Here is a 13,258-nt window from a genome sequence, read left to right as displayed (position 1 = left end):
GCTGAGCTGACCACCTTACTGCGCATGTGGAAGAAGGGAGTTTCCCGCCAAGGCCAACGGTCCAGCATTCCATCCTGGTGATGCCTTTCGAAGTTATCTCACACCTGACATTTGGGGGAAATATGATTGGACTATGCACAGGGATGCCAAGGGGAGGGGAATGAATTATACATTATAATCTTAGCTTTCGCGCCTAATTAACCAGACTCAGCTTTGCTTCGCAACTGTTCATTTATAATTAGTAAAAGTACACTTGATTTCAACCCAAATGGAGTCGAGTGGTTTCTTTCCTGATTACTGAATGAAGTCAAGCTGACAGTATTGCTGATGTCCAATATCACACAATATTGCACCTGACACTCAAAGCTAAGGGTGTGGAGTGTTGTTTTTTTCTAAGACACGGGAAGCATTTTCTTCAGAAGGACAGAAATTTTAAAGAGAAACACTTGCAAGCAAGAAACAAATCAACGATTACGCTCAAAAACAACTGCTGTGCCACAGATGGTCCCTGGAACAAGTGCCAACGTAATTTCTTACAGCGGTCTTAATATAGTGGGGGATCGCTTAAAATCTCACAAGACTTTTTGGCATCCCAATATTAACAAGATTTCCAAAAGGAACACTAAAATCTCTTGGCTTTTCCTTTTGTAAAACAAAATAAAATTCTGATTTAATCTGTGAACTTCCTCTAAAATACACATTAAGTCATGTGCCTGTAACACACTGTTGACCCCGCAGAGACCCTCAACAGTGGGAATGACCACTTTGGTGCAAACTACAGGAGCTGCTCCTGTGAAGTCATTGGTGTGAATGGTTAGTGAGTATGAAGAGGCGCAACAATGCAACTGTTTATGGAGCCACTGAGCATCAGATCCATGTATAGTACATTGCGTGGAACTGGGTATGTCTAGTTTGATGAAAAGAAGGACCGGGGTAACATGATAGCAGTGTTCCAATATCTCAGGGGCTGCCACAAAGAGGAGGGAGTGAAGTTTTTCTCCAAAGCACCTGAAGGCAGGACAAGAAGCAATGGGTGGAAACTAATCAAGGAGAGTAGCAACCTGAACTAAGGAGAAATTTCCTACCAGATAGAACAATTAACCAGTGGAACAACTTGCCTCCAGAAGTTGTGAATGCTACAACACTGGAAGCTTTTAAGAAGAGTTTGGATAGCCATTTATCTGAAGTGGTGTAATGTTTTCTGCCTGAGCAGGGGGTTGGACTAGAAGACCTCCAAGGTCCCTTCCATTATTCTATTCTATTTTATTGCCATCTACCTAAAGGCAAGCTCACAGAAGCACCATATAGCTGGGGTAGAAGTAGAAATAACCAAGTCACAAGCCTATTCCAATTGAAATGGATATTGAGGTACCTTAGCAGAATTGTTCAGTTTCATGCCACAGCGATATGCTTCGGCTATTTGTGAGGTAAGTTGAATTTCCTTTGTCAATTGACGCCACTTCCCACACTCTGCCTTTGTGCACTGAACCTATGGGGTTAATAAGTGACATTTTAAGAATTACAAATGTAGGCAATGAAATTGGTTGAGACAGTTCAAACAAACCTGAATTACATTTAGCCACTTTCTTTCAGAAATATTGCTGGAAACTACTTGAAGCTTCAACAAGAGAACAATACAAAGCAGGCACAAAATATTCAGGAGCAGACCTCATGCTTTCCATGAAGAGGTCTTTTGAGTCAGGCCCTGAGTAAGGGCTGAGTAAATCCCCTGCTGGAAACCTTAACAGCCTGTATAGCCCACCTTTGTTCTGAGAGCTCAAGGCAATGTGGGGATCTTTATCTTCTTAAACAAATTAATTTTTGCAGAAGGTTATTTTATCCAATGGCAAAATTCTAAGACACTCTAGGATTATTTACGGTGACACCAAATCAGTGGTGGGTTTCAAAAATTGTTCAAACCTACTCTGTGGGTGTGGCCTCCTTTGTGGGAGTGGCTTGCCGCCCATGTGACCGGATGGGAGTGGCTTGCCGCCCATGTGACTGGATATGAAGATGCCGACGACACTTGTCAGAACCACCTTAAATTACCTCACACACAGCACTGGCTTGCATAAGAATATGATGTAAACTTGTTTTTTAAAAGGCATCTTTGGTTTGCCTTAAAACAACTTCGACACACGCAATGTTCTGATTGCACCGCAAACGCAGTAGTCATCCTTACCTTTCACAGAGGCACTGAGTTTTATAAATATGAGCATGATAGTGTAGAATAATCATATCCAAGGACCAGTGATGGGTTTCAAAAAATTTTGGAACCTCTTCTGTAGGTGTGGCCTGCTTTCCGGGTCCACTGGTGGAACCTCTTCTAACCGGTTCGGTAGATTTGACGAACCGGTTCTACCGAATAGGTGCGAACTGGTAGGAACCCACCTTTGCACCAAATACATGTATGCAGACAGTGTTTATCCATCCCTATTACATGTTCTAATGAATTGAACGAGTTACCTATTCTGATTGTTCACTGTAAGAACTCAAAATCTACAGCACAGCACTTGTATCAGGAAGGGCTACTGAGAATCGATTAGGCGTCAACAAGTTTTTCTTTACACCTTGCAATCATGTGGAATTTTTTAAAAAATGAAAAAATGTGCTTGCAGAAAGATGCATCATTATAAACAAAAAAAGGCTGTTACCCAGTAAGGAAGCTGTTGATCAGCCATAAAAGCTTTGGGGCTGGGTTCACTTTTCCCATTACTGGTCCAGATCCTTTTCCATGCGGTGTATTTTTCATAACCATCTTTATGACTAACAAAAGTAGAAAAAGTAAATGATGAGTATAAGGAATAAACAGACCAAGATTTCTGTAGCTTATTGAAATGGGCAATATTCATGAAAAAAAGGCAGTCATTAAAATAATAGGACTATAGTCATCAGGGTTTTCCCACAAGGCATTATTGTCTTCTTTTAACGACTCCATAACCCCATGCCGAGTGGAGTCTGGGCAACTAAATGGAGCTAGCAGAGTGTTTAATGGCCGGATGCCCTTCCTGTCGCCAATGCAGAGTTTTTTTGTTCAGCAGATATATTCTCATTGTGCCGAGAGAGAGAAATATCTGCCTCTACCTAGGATCGAACCCACAGCGTCCAGATTGTGAGGTGAGAGCTCCACCTCTAGGCCATCTCACCACTCAGGGTTTTCCCATAAGAAAATGGGGGGGGGAATAAAGTCTCCACAACAAGACAAATTTCTGGTGACCCCCCAGAAAGATCTATTTAATTTTCTTAGTAATAAAACAAAATAGCTTTGCTATTGCTGCCATCTGGCATTTTATTTTCATTTTGACTCTGTTCTAGACTGTGACTGGGGTTCTCCCAGCCAAACATTAACCAGACCTGACCCTACTTAGCTTGTGAGCTCCAACAAGGCCACTCAGGTATTTCCACTTGCTGAGGCAAAACTAAGCAAAGGTTCTAACAACTACCGTATTTTTCAGAGTATAAGACGCACCTTTTTCACTCAAAAAAAGAGGCTGAAAAGCTGGGTGCGTCTTATACACTGAATACAGCATTTTTTGCCTCCTGAAACCCTGCCCCTTCACCAAAATGGCCATGCATAGCTTGTAGGAGGCTTTCATGGAGCTCCTGGGAGCTGGAGAGGGCAGAAATGAGCAAGAAAATGGGCCGTTTTTTGCTCAATTGTGCCCCCTCCCAGCCCACATGAACACTCTACAAGCCTCCTAAAGGTTATTCATGCTCTCTTTTAAAAAGGGGGGGGGGCATTTTTGCAAAAAACAGGTTGTTTTGGGGAGGTTTGTAGAGTGCAAAAACTTTTTTTTTAAATTTGCCTCTTCAAAACCTTGGTGAGTCTTATACTCAGGTGCTTCTTATACTCTGAAAAATATAGTATTTGATGGCAATACTATGTTGGTTAATCCAGGGGTGGCTTTGAATTACATCTCCCACAATCATGGATGTCTAAATCTACACAATGATTCCTCTGTTAGATTTGGTCCTGTCAGAGTGCACACAGCATGACTACTATTTTGAGACAAGCCAGGAGCAAAATACAGTACACAGAGGTTTGTCTTTTAAACAATGGTTTATATACAAGACTTATATATACATACATGTGCTATACCAAGCAAACAAGCAAGCAATCTTCAACTCTACATGGAGAACTACAATGGAGAGAGATACACAAGGAGAGAGATATACCCTCACCTGGCCTCTCTTATAAAGTCAGCTTCTTAAAGTGGCAATACCTCCTCTGACTCATCCTCATTTCATCATCTTAAGTTACAGCCTTATGTTGGCTGGTCACAGTGATAGGATTCAGCCGGTTCGCACCTATTCGGGAGAACCGGTTTGTAACTTTCTAAGCAGTTCGGAGAACCGGTTGTTGGAAGAAATCTTATATTATTTTTTTCCCACTTTACAGGGCTAATCCTGTAAGGAAGGCAGGAAGGAAAAATTCTGGTGTTGTTTCTAGCCTCATCTTTATTGTCCTGCTTACAAAAACTGCCTCTCCAGTTAACCCTTATTACATTGCAACAGCTAAGGCGAAGCGCCCATCGACATGAGTTGGCCAAGGCCACATTGTCACATGACCACCGAGCTATGCCTACCCAGCTGGTCATTATGGCAGAGAACCGGTTGTTAAATTATTTGAATCCCACCACTGGCTGATGAGCTTTAACCAAGAGCCAAGGTGGCGAAGTGGTTAAATGCAGCACTGCAGGCTACTGCTAGATCAGCAGTTCAGTGGTTCAAATCTCACCGGCTCAGGGTTGACTCAGCCTTCCATCCTTCCGAGGTGGGTAAAATGAGGACCCAGATTGTTGGGGGCAATATGCTGACTCTCTGTAAACCGCTTAGAGAGGGCTGAAAGCCCTATGAAGCGGTATATAAGTCTACTGCTATTGCTATTGCTATTTAAATCATCATTACCCTGACAGTTTCTTCCAACTATCTTGGGTCGTAGCCAACTTCAAACATCAGCCAGCAGAACTGGACTTCCTAGTAGATCAGATTTTTTCTTTCTCCTCTGTAACTGGGGTCCACATGACCCCAACCTGCTTGGAAGGGAAGGTTCCTGGGGGGGGTACAAACTGAAGCACCATGGAAAACATATATTATAGAACTCCGTGACCCGTCAAAACCGTGTTCCACAAAAGCGCGGTCGACGAAAGCGCGTATGTGACGTCATCACAGCGCAACGAAAAAGATCGAAAAATTGAAATAAAAATTAAATTACAGCAAGCCGATTCACATAAAGGTAAGGGTTAGGTTTAGGTTTAGGGTTAGGTTAAGGGTAAGGGTTAGGGTTAGGTTTAGAGCGTTAGCGTTACGTTTAGCGTTAGGTTAAGGGTTAGCGTTAGGTTTTTCGTTAGGTTTAGGGTTAGGTTTAGGGTTAGGTTAAGGGTTAGGGTTAGGGTTAGGGTTAGGTTTGGGGGGGTTAGGGTAAGGTTTTCACTTTATTTTTACATTTTTCGATCTTTTTCGTCGCGCTGTGATGACGTCACATACGCGCTTTCGTCGACCGCGCTTTTGTCTACCGTGGTTTTGTGGTGGAACCATAGAACTCTACTGTTTTGATTCTTGATGTTGCTTTCATAAACAGCCAGGCTTTAAAGCAGATGATTATCTCCAAACACTTCCAATTGAAGGAGATATCTGAATACTTTATGGTCCCTCACAAGTTCTAGTTGCAAGTATTTGTTATGTAGGGCAAGGTTGCAAATGAAATTAAGCTCTATTAAAGTCACCTGTGAGTGAGCTGGGAGCAGGTGCTGCTCCTGCTTCCCATGTGCATTCAATACATACTTAGAAACAGTGAGGTAAAAAGGACCAAATTCTAAAATATGTTTTGCCTTTTACTGTGACAGCTTTGGACATAGTTTTGAAAGAGAATATCTATTAATATCTTAGTATTGCACCTTCTAAGTACTCAGGTTGCCCAAGGCACCCTGAAATGGTACTTGCAAAACACCCAAAATTTCTGTTAAAGGGCAGATTGCCTACTATCTCCCAAGAATTTAACATTCCCACATGATAAAAGATACTAACATTCTTGCATTAAATTCATAAACTCTTAGCAATAGCATTTAGACTTATATACTGCTTCACAGTGCTTTGCAGCCCTCTCTAAGTTGTTTACAGAGTCAGCATTTTGCCCCCAACAATCTGGGTCCTCATTTTACCCACCTCAGAAGGATGAGTCAACCTTGAGCCTGGTAAGATTTGAACTGCCGAACTACAGCTAGCAGTCAGATGAAGTAGCCTGCAGTACTGCACTTTAACCACTGTGCCACCTCAGCTCTTAGGATGGAGATTGATACATTCTCAAAATATTTCTGGTTCTCTTGAGATTGGGCTTTCATGGTATTGGACCTGGGTACTTGAGAGACCGCCTGCTGCCAATTACCTCCACTAGACCAATCAGATCCCACAGACTAGGCCTCCTCCGAATTCCATCCGCCGGCCAATATCGACTGGCGACTACCCGGAGGAGAGCCTTCTCTGTGGCTGCTCCGACCCTCTGGAACGAACTCCCCGTGGAGATTCGTACCCTCACCACCCTCCAAGCCTTCCACATAGCCCTTAAAACCTGGCTGTTCCGACAGGCCTGGGGCTAAAGCTTCGTCGCCCCTTTTCGAATGGTATGATTGTTGCGTTTTTTAACTATGTACTGTTCTGTGTTGTTGTTAAACTGTCTGTATCCCCCTTTCCCGTCTTTGAGTTGTGAGCCGCCCTGAGTCCCCTTAGGGAAAAGGGCGGCATACAGATGAAATAAAACTCGTAACTCAAACTATTGGGGTGGGCAGAATCTGAACCTGAATATAATACCAGCCTGGTTCTAGAAAGAAGCCAAATGCCTGGTTCACAATCTTTAAAATGTTGTGATTGATAAAACAGTACTACAAATGTAGCAGTTACATTTAATCTCTTTATTAAAAATCAAATTCAAATGGGCAAAGCACAGAACTATGGATAATAGACAATCCCAACATTTCCTCACCTGGGAATAGATCCCATTAAACCTAGGGTGGTCCACTTCCAAGGAGTGAAGTCTTGCCAAATCTTATCAATTTTCTTGTTTTAAACTGTTAATGACTGCAGGATATGCACCTCTGAATCATTTCAGAGCGTAGACTCTTACAAATAAGATTTACCTTCTGTAGTAATGATCAAAGCATTCGTTACAGAAATGTTCCCCGCAGGACAGATGATACCACCTTGACGTATAGCCGTTTTTAGCACACCTAAAACAGAAAATATTTAAGAACTCCGTTTACCAAAAGTGATATGCATTGCTCTACAATTTCAGATCGCTTTTTGCATTTAGCCATCAATGAAGCACTTCTACTTATTCGTACTTGAAACAAAAGTCACCAACAGGAGCTGTAGAACACACGTATATGGCAGATTTGAAACCTTTTCCTTTACAGGGAGGAAATGAACTGTACAAATAAAAACGAATAATAAATAAATAAACCCGAACCTTTCAGCGGCACTAGCAAAGCAGACTGGGCAAGTTGCTGTACACCCGGCCTTTTCACATTTCCGGTATTTCTTCTCTGATATTTCTTCGTCCTCCTCAGCTACCTCTGCTGCTTTCCTCCTCACCTAATGTGACACAGAGAACTTTGTGACTAAAGAGGCTTGTGCAGTTGGTTCCACCACAAAACCGCGGTAGACAAAAGCGCGCTCGACAAAAGCGCGTACGTGACGTCATCACAGCACGACGAAAACATCGCGCTGTGAGCGGTAAATTTAAAAATAAAACGAAAACCTTACCCTAACCCCCCCAAACCTAACCCTAAACCTAACCCTAAACCTAACCCTTAACCTAACCCTAAACCTAACCCTAAACCTAACCCTTAACGTAACGCTAAACCTAACGCTAACCCTTACCTTTATGTGAATCGGCTTGCTTTAATTTTATTTTAATTTCAATTTTATTTATTTATTTATTTTCGTCGCGCTGCTGATGACGTCAGGTACGCGCTTTCGTCGAGCGCGCTTTTGTCTACCGCGGTTTTGACGGGTCACAGTGCAGTTGCCCTGTCTGTTTACCAGCACATAGGATGACAGCCGTGATTGGCAACCATCTGTATTCATATAGAAATGCTGCATGAGTAGCTGGGCACAGAAGAAATTTTTAAAAAAAAATCTGCCAAGACTTGGTAATGTTGTGCATACAGTATGTCTTACCTTGAGTAAAACAATAATAAACAGCAGCCTAATAATCCAAAGATCATAACTAGTTTTCAGAGGGAAAAATGAGCCCCCCCCCCAAAGTAGTATTCCCGATGTTAGATTAGATTAGATTAAGAGTTGGAAGGGACCTTGTAGGTCATCTAGTCCAAACCCCCCCCCCATGCAAGCACGCTATTGAAGCATCCTGGTCTTCCATAACCCCTCAGCAGTGCCACAGGCTGATAGCTTCCATGCCACGCCGCATTGAGGCAGTAATTGCTGCAAAAGGGGCCCAAACCAAGTACTGAGTACATATGCATGCGTATACTTGAGAGACCGCCTGCTGCCAATTACCTCCCAAAGACCCATCAGATCCCACAGACTAGGCCTCCTCCGAATTCCATCTACCGGCCAATGCCGATTGGCGACCACCCAGAGGAGGGCCTTCTCTGTGGCTGCTCCAGCCCTTTGGAACGAGCTCCCCGCGGAGATCCGGACCCTCACCTCCCTTCAGGCTTTCCGTAAAGCCGTTAAAACCTGGCTGTTCCGACAGGCCTGGGGTTGACGAGTTCCCTTCCCCGCTCGAATTGTGTGACTGTTGATTGTTTTTAAATTTTCTCTGTATCCTGTTTGTTGTTTTTGCCTTTTTTGTATTACTCCCTCCCCTGGGTTTGTTAGCCGCCCTGAGTCCCTCCGGGAATAGGGCGGCATATAAATGAAATAAAACTATAAAATAAACCTATACTTTTCATTGTTCTATGTACAATCCTTGTTTTATTGATTGCATGTAATATTCTAATTTTCTGAGATGGTGGATTTGGGGTTTTCATGAGCTGTAAGCCACAATCATCACAATTGTGACAAATCACGGCTTGAACTATCTTGCTTTGCATGTAATGAGTCTTATCTCATATATTAGTTTCACCTTTTAAGTTGCATTACTGAAACAAATGAACTTTTGCACGATATTCTAATTTTTCAAGTTTCACCTGTATATGTGTCTTATGCATGCGTATGGGTAGATATACTTTCTTTTCGAGAGCAGGCAACAGAATTTCATTTTTAATGTTTCTCAGTGTGCTCACAATAAAAAATGACAATAAAGGTTACTTTATCTATCTTATTGTATCTAATGCAAGGGTTGACAGGAAATAATTTCTCTTGCCCCTTCCATCCGTAATTGTTGCCTGGCTTCTGCCGTCTATTTATTTGGGAGATAATGGTCAGCAACAAAGGGTTGTTTTGCGTACACACTGCTGTCCATGCAACGTACATCTATACGAACTCAGTGTTCTGAATCTACTACAAGCCTTCACTCTTCCAACAGCTGGATAGCAGTAGAGCAGTAGGCAACAGATACAGACAAATATGGGGAGTATGAGGGGATGAAAATGTATGCTCAACATAAAGAAGATTTAAGTGATTACCATTTCCATTTCATTTATATATTTTGAAAGACATACAGTTACCTGTCTCCCAGAACTTCTCAATGGAAGATTATCAGATGCTTGATCTAAAGTGGTGACCTTTTTCTTCGTTCGGATTCTGCCAGATGACATGGTACTGAAAGGTTTTAAAAAAGAGAGAGAGGGGACGTTAAGATGTCTTCTTAATGGAGAGTTTGAAGTGCTCTTCTAGGCTCCCTAGGTAAGGCCATATTTGTTTCCTACTTACAGGTACCATTCCATAAACTGATCCATCTGTCAACTGTAATGGGAAGAAGAAAACTAAAGAATTTCTATTTAGGAGCACAGCATATAAAGAACAAGGAGTAATCCTAACAAAGCTCCTCATTCCCATCCCTCAAAAGAATGTAACATCCATGGATTGCCTAAACCCGTGATGGCAAACCTATGGCATACGTGCCGGAAGTGGCACACAGAGCCATCTCTCCAAGCACACCAGCCATCGCCTGTTGCTCTTCTGGATTCCTGTGCACGCATGTGCACCAGCCAGCTGGGTTTCGTGTGCAGGGGAGTGCCGGAAACTGGAAGAGCATCTCCCTGGCATGCATGCATGCACTGAGAAGCTGAGCTTCCAGTTTCTTGCGTGCACATGCACACCAGCCGGCTGGTTTTTGTGCATGCATGCACACCAGAAACTGGAAAACCAGGTGAGTGGCGTGCATGCACACATCGGAAAACTGCCCTTCCAGTTTCTGGTGCTCCTGCATATGCACACCAGGGAGCTGCTCTTCCAGTTTTGGCCATTCCCCTGCACGTGCGTACTCCTGTTTTGGCACTTGGTGCCCAAAAGGTTCACCAACACTGGCCTAGACCTGAAGGAAATCTTTGTTGGTCTTGGCAAGAAAAGGGAAGAATGTTTCTTGAAGAAAATGAAAGAAGCTCCTTTACTGGTTGCATCCAGTAAAACAGATCTAAAAATTGTTGGAAAAATATGTACATTTAAAAAGTTCCTCTGCCGAATTTGTTTTCATCTGCCCAACTTGCAATTCTCAGGAGATCCTACTAGTAGCTTCCTATTTTTGTAAACGAAAGGGGAACCGAAGCCCACAGACACTGTTTCTCTGCTCCTTGGGATGGTGTTTTGGATCCCGTTCCTACAAAAATTCAACCAGCCCCTGTTTTATCAGTTTGGAATGTATTAAAGGCAGAATTATTTAAGAAGGCCTTTAAGAATTATGGATGTAGGCCATCTGTTTATATATCTATTTATATTTTTGACTGGGCTTTTTTTGGCTTTTTATTGTGTTGTGGTTTTAATGTTACTTTGTGATTGTTTAATTTAGACCTAGGTTTAGCCTTCTTTAATGAAGTGACTAAATTATTGGATCAGGGAAAGGCTGTGGTGTACTGGGTCTTCAATAAAGCATTTGACAAAGTAGATCCCAGCCTACTTCTTGGTAAAACAGAACAATGTGAGAATGACTATCACTTAAGTATCAACCAGCAGTGGACTGCAGCTGCCAAAAAAGCCAATGCAGTTCTAGATTGTATCAACAGAAGGGTTGATCAAGTTCACTAGAAGTGATAGTACCACTCTATATTGCCCTAGTGAGGCCACCCTTGGAATACTACATCCAATTCTGGTCACTACCATACAAAAAATATGTTGAGACTGTAGAAAAACTGCCGTGAAGAAGAATAAAAATAAGAGATCTGGATCAAAAACCCTATGATGAACAGTTAAGGAAATTAGGTATATCTATCTTTAAAAAAGAAAAGGATTAGGAATGACAGCTGTCTTCCATTACTTGGGGGGGGATATCACAGGGAAGCGGGGGGATTAACTTATTTGCCAAAGTACTTGAGAACAGGACAAGAAGCAAAGAGCGAAAGCTCATTAAAGAGAGATCCAATACTGGAACTAAGAAATTTCCTGACAGTGAGAACAATTAATGAATGGGGCAGCTTGCCTCCTGGACTTGTGGATCCTCTGGAGGTTTCTAAGAAAAGACTTTGTCTTTTGTCCAGGATGAAATTGACGTTCAGTGGTAGGTTGCTGTTTTTGTTTTGTTTTTAAAGAGAAATCAATATACCATAGAAGATTGTCAGGAACATTTATAGCTCACCAACTCCACAATTCCTTATGGACTATACAAGCGTGACCTGACAAATGCGCACACGGCAAAAGTGCGCCGACAAAACTGCGACATCATAAATGCGCCCACAACAACGCGCCGACAAAACCACGCCCACAAAAGCACAATTTAAGTTAAGGTAAGGGTTAGGTTTAGGGTTATGTTTAGGGTTAGGGTTAGGATTAGGGTTATTAGGTTGTTATTAGTTGTTTGTTGAAGGCGCGCTTTTGTCGGTGCGCTGTTGTCGGTGCGCTTCTGCGCACATTCGTCGGCGCGATTTCAACCTCGCGGTCTTCTCGCTGCGGTTTCATCAGCGCGCTTTTGGCAACCACGCATTTGTCGGTGAACCCTATACAAGTAGTCCTCAACGTATAGCCATAATTCAGTCGGCAACTGTCATAAGCATGAAAAGCATGTCAGTTTTTCTATGACATTGTAACGTCAATGGTCACTAAATGAACTGTCATAACTAAGAAGATGCAATTGCATGAGAAAGAAGAAAATTATGGTTCCCGTTAAGTCACATAATACAAAGGGCAGTTTTCTGTTTACCTAGGACTCCAAGAAGTCAATTTTCAGATGTTCCGTCAAGTCAATCTGTAATAATACGAAAAAGGAAGAAATCACTGTAAAGACAAAGGAAAGTGGCATAAAAAGCACTGAATCCTCTTTCTTGCCTCCCTCCTCCCAATTTCCTCTTTTCTGCAAGAAGTAGAGACATCACATCCATTTCAGATCATAATAATAATGATAATTAAAAAGCTCTATTTATACCCTTTTATACCCACCTGCCTTGATAAATTCTAGGGAATTTATTTATTCTTAGAATCCCCCCCCCCTTTCACTGTCTCCAAGGCGACAAAAACCCTGCCTGGAAATCTTACCCTCCTCTGGTCTTCTCCAAATCCTGAGGAGCTTCTGGTAGAGATTTATTTTATTTCATTTCATATTTTTTTTTATACCATCCTGCCCCTTGTAAAGGAAAGGCACTCTGCCCATGGCTCAGAGATGAGATGCAGTGTGTGTCTGTCTGTCTCTGTGTGTGTGTGTGTGTGTGTGTGTGTGTGTGTGTGTGTGTCTTTGTGTATGTGTGTCTATTTGTCTCTGGAGGGGGGGGGAAGGTTGTTAACAAGAAAGACTGCTGCGCCCCGCACTGAAATTGCGCTCCAAGGCGAAGTCCCCGGCTATCGTCCCTTTCAAAATTCAGCCTCTGCAAGCCAAGGAGCAACCCCCTTCCTTGCGCACATGTCCCCGAGTCGCGCAGGCACGCATTTTATTTTATTTTATTTTTGCAACAGGATCCCCCTGCGGAGGACATGCAGCTTGGCGAGGGAGGGGAGGAGAGACCGCGAGTCAAAGAAAGGCGAAAGACCTTCAGGATCACTTTAACGTCCCCCCCCCACTCCCTCCCCAAGAGGGAACGGCCGCCTCGGTGCCTCCAAGCCGTTCGATCACCGTCCCCGCGCTCTTACCCCCTCCGGCCGGGCCAGCCCTTCCCCGCTGCTCGACCCAGCACTCGGCTCCACCGCAGCTGCTTCCGCTGGTCTCAGCGCGGGG

At 43.0% G+C, this 13,258-nt stretch overlaps 1 protein-coding gene across 1 annotated transcript in view; it reads right to left on the bottom strand.

The window, feature by feature from the left end:
• The window catches only part of KDM1B (lysine demethylase 1B), a 33,228-nt gene extending 19,971 nt beyond the window's left edge, over positions 1–13,257 (bottom strand). The window contains exons 1-7 of the mRNA XM_032222770.1: positions 13,174–13,257; positions 12,254–12,298; positions 9,630–9,723; positions 7,463–7,587; positions 7,134–7,223; positions 2,655–2,766; positions 1,373–1,489 (exon numbers count right to left, since the gene is read on the bottom strand). Of these exons, the coding sequence (XP_032078661.1) occupies positions 1,373–1,489; positions 2,655–2,766; positions 7,134–7,223; positions 7,463–7,587; positions 9,630–9,719 (534 nt within the window). The 5' untranslated portion in view covers positions 9,720–9,723; positions 12,254–12,298; positions 13,174–13,257. The remainder of the gene's footprint in view (positions 1–1,372; positions 1,490–2,654; positions 2,767–7,133; positions 7,224–7,462; positions 7,588–9,629; positions 9,724–12,253; positions 12,299–13,173) is intronic.
• Position 13,258: the final 1 nt, after the last annotated feature.

Source organism: Thamnophis elegans, chromosome 8, assembly GCF_009769535.1.
Source record: "Thamnophis elegans isolate rThaEle1 chromosome 8, rThaEle1.pri, whole genome shotgun sequence".
Classification (NCBI taxonomy): Eukaryota; Metazoa; Chordata; class Lepidosauria; order Squamata; family Colubridae; genus Thamnophis; species Thamnophis elegans.
This window is presented reverse-complemented; position numbering and strand designations above follow the sequence as displayed.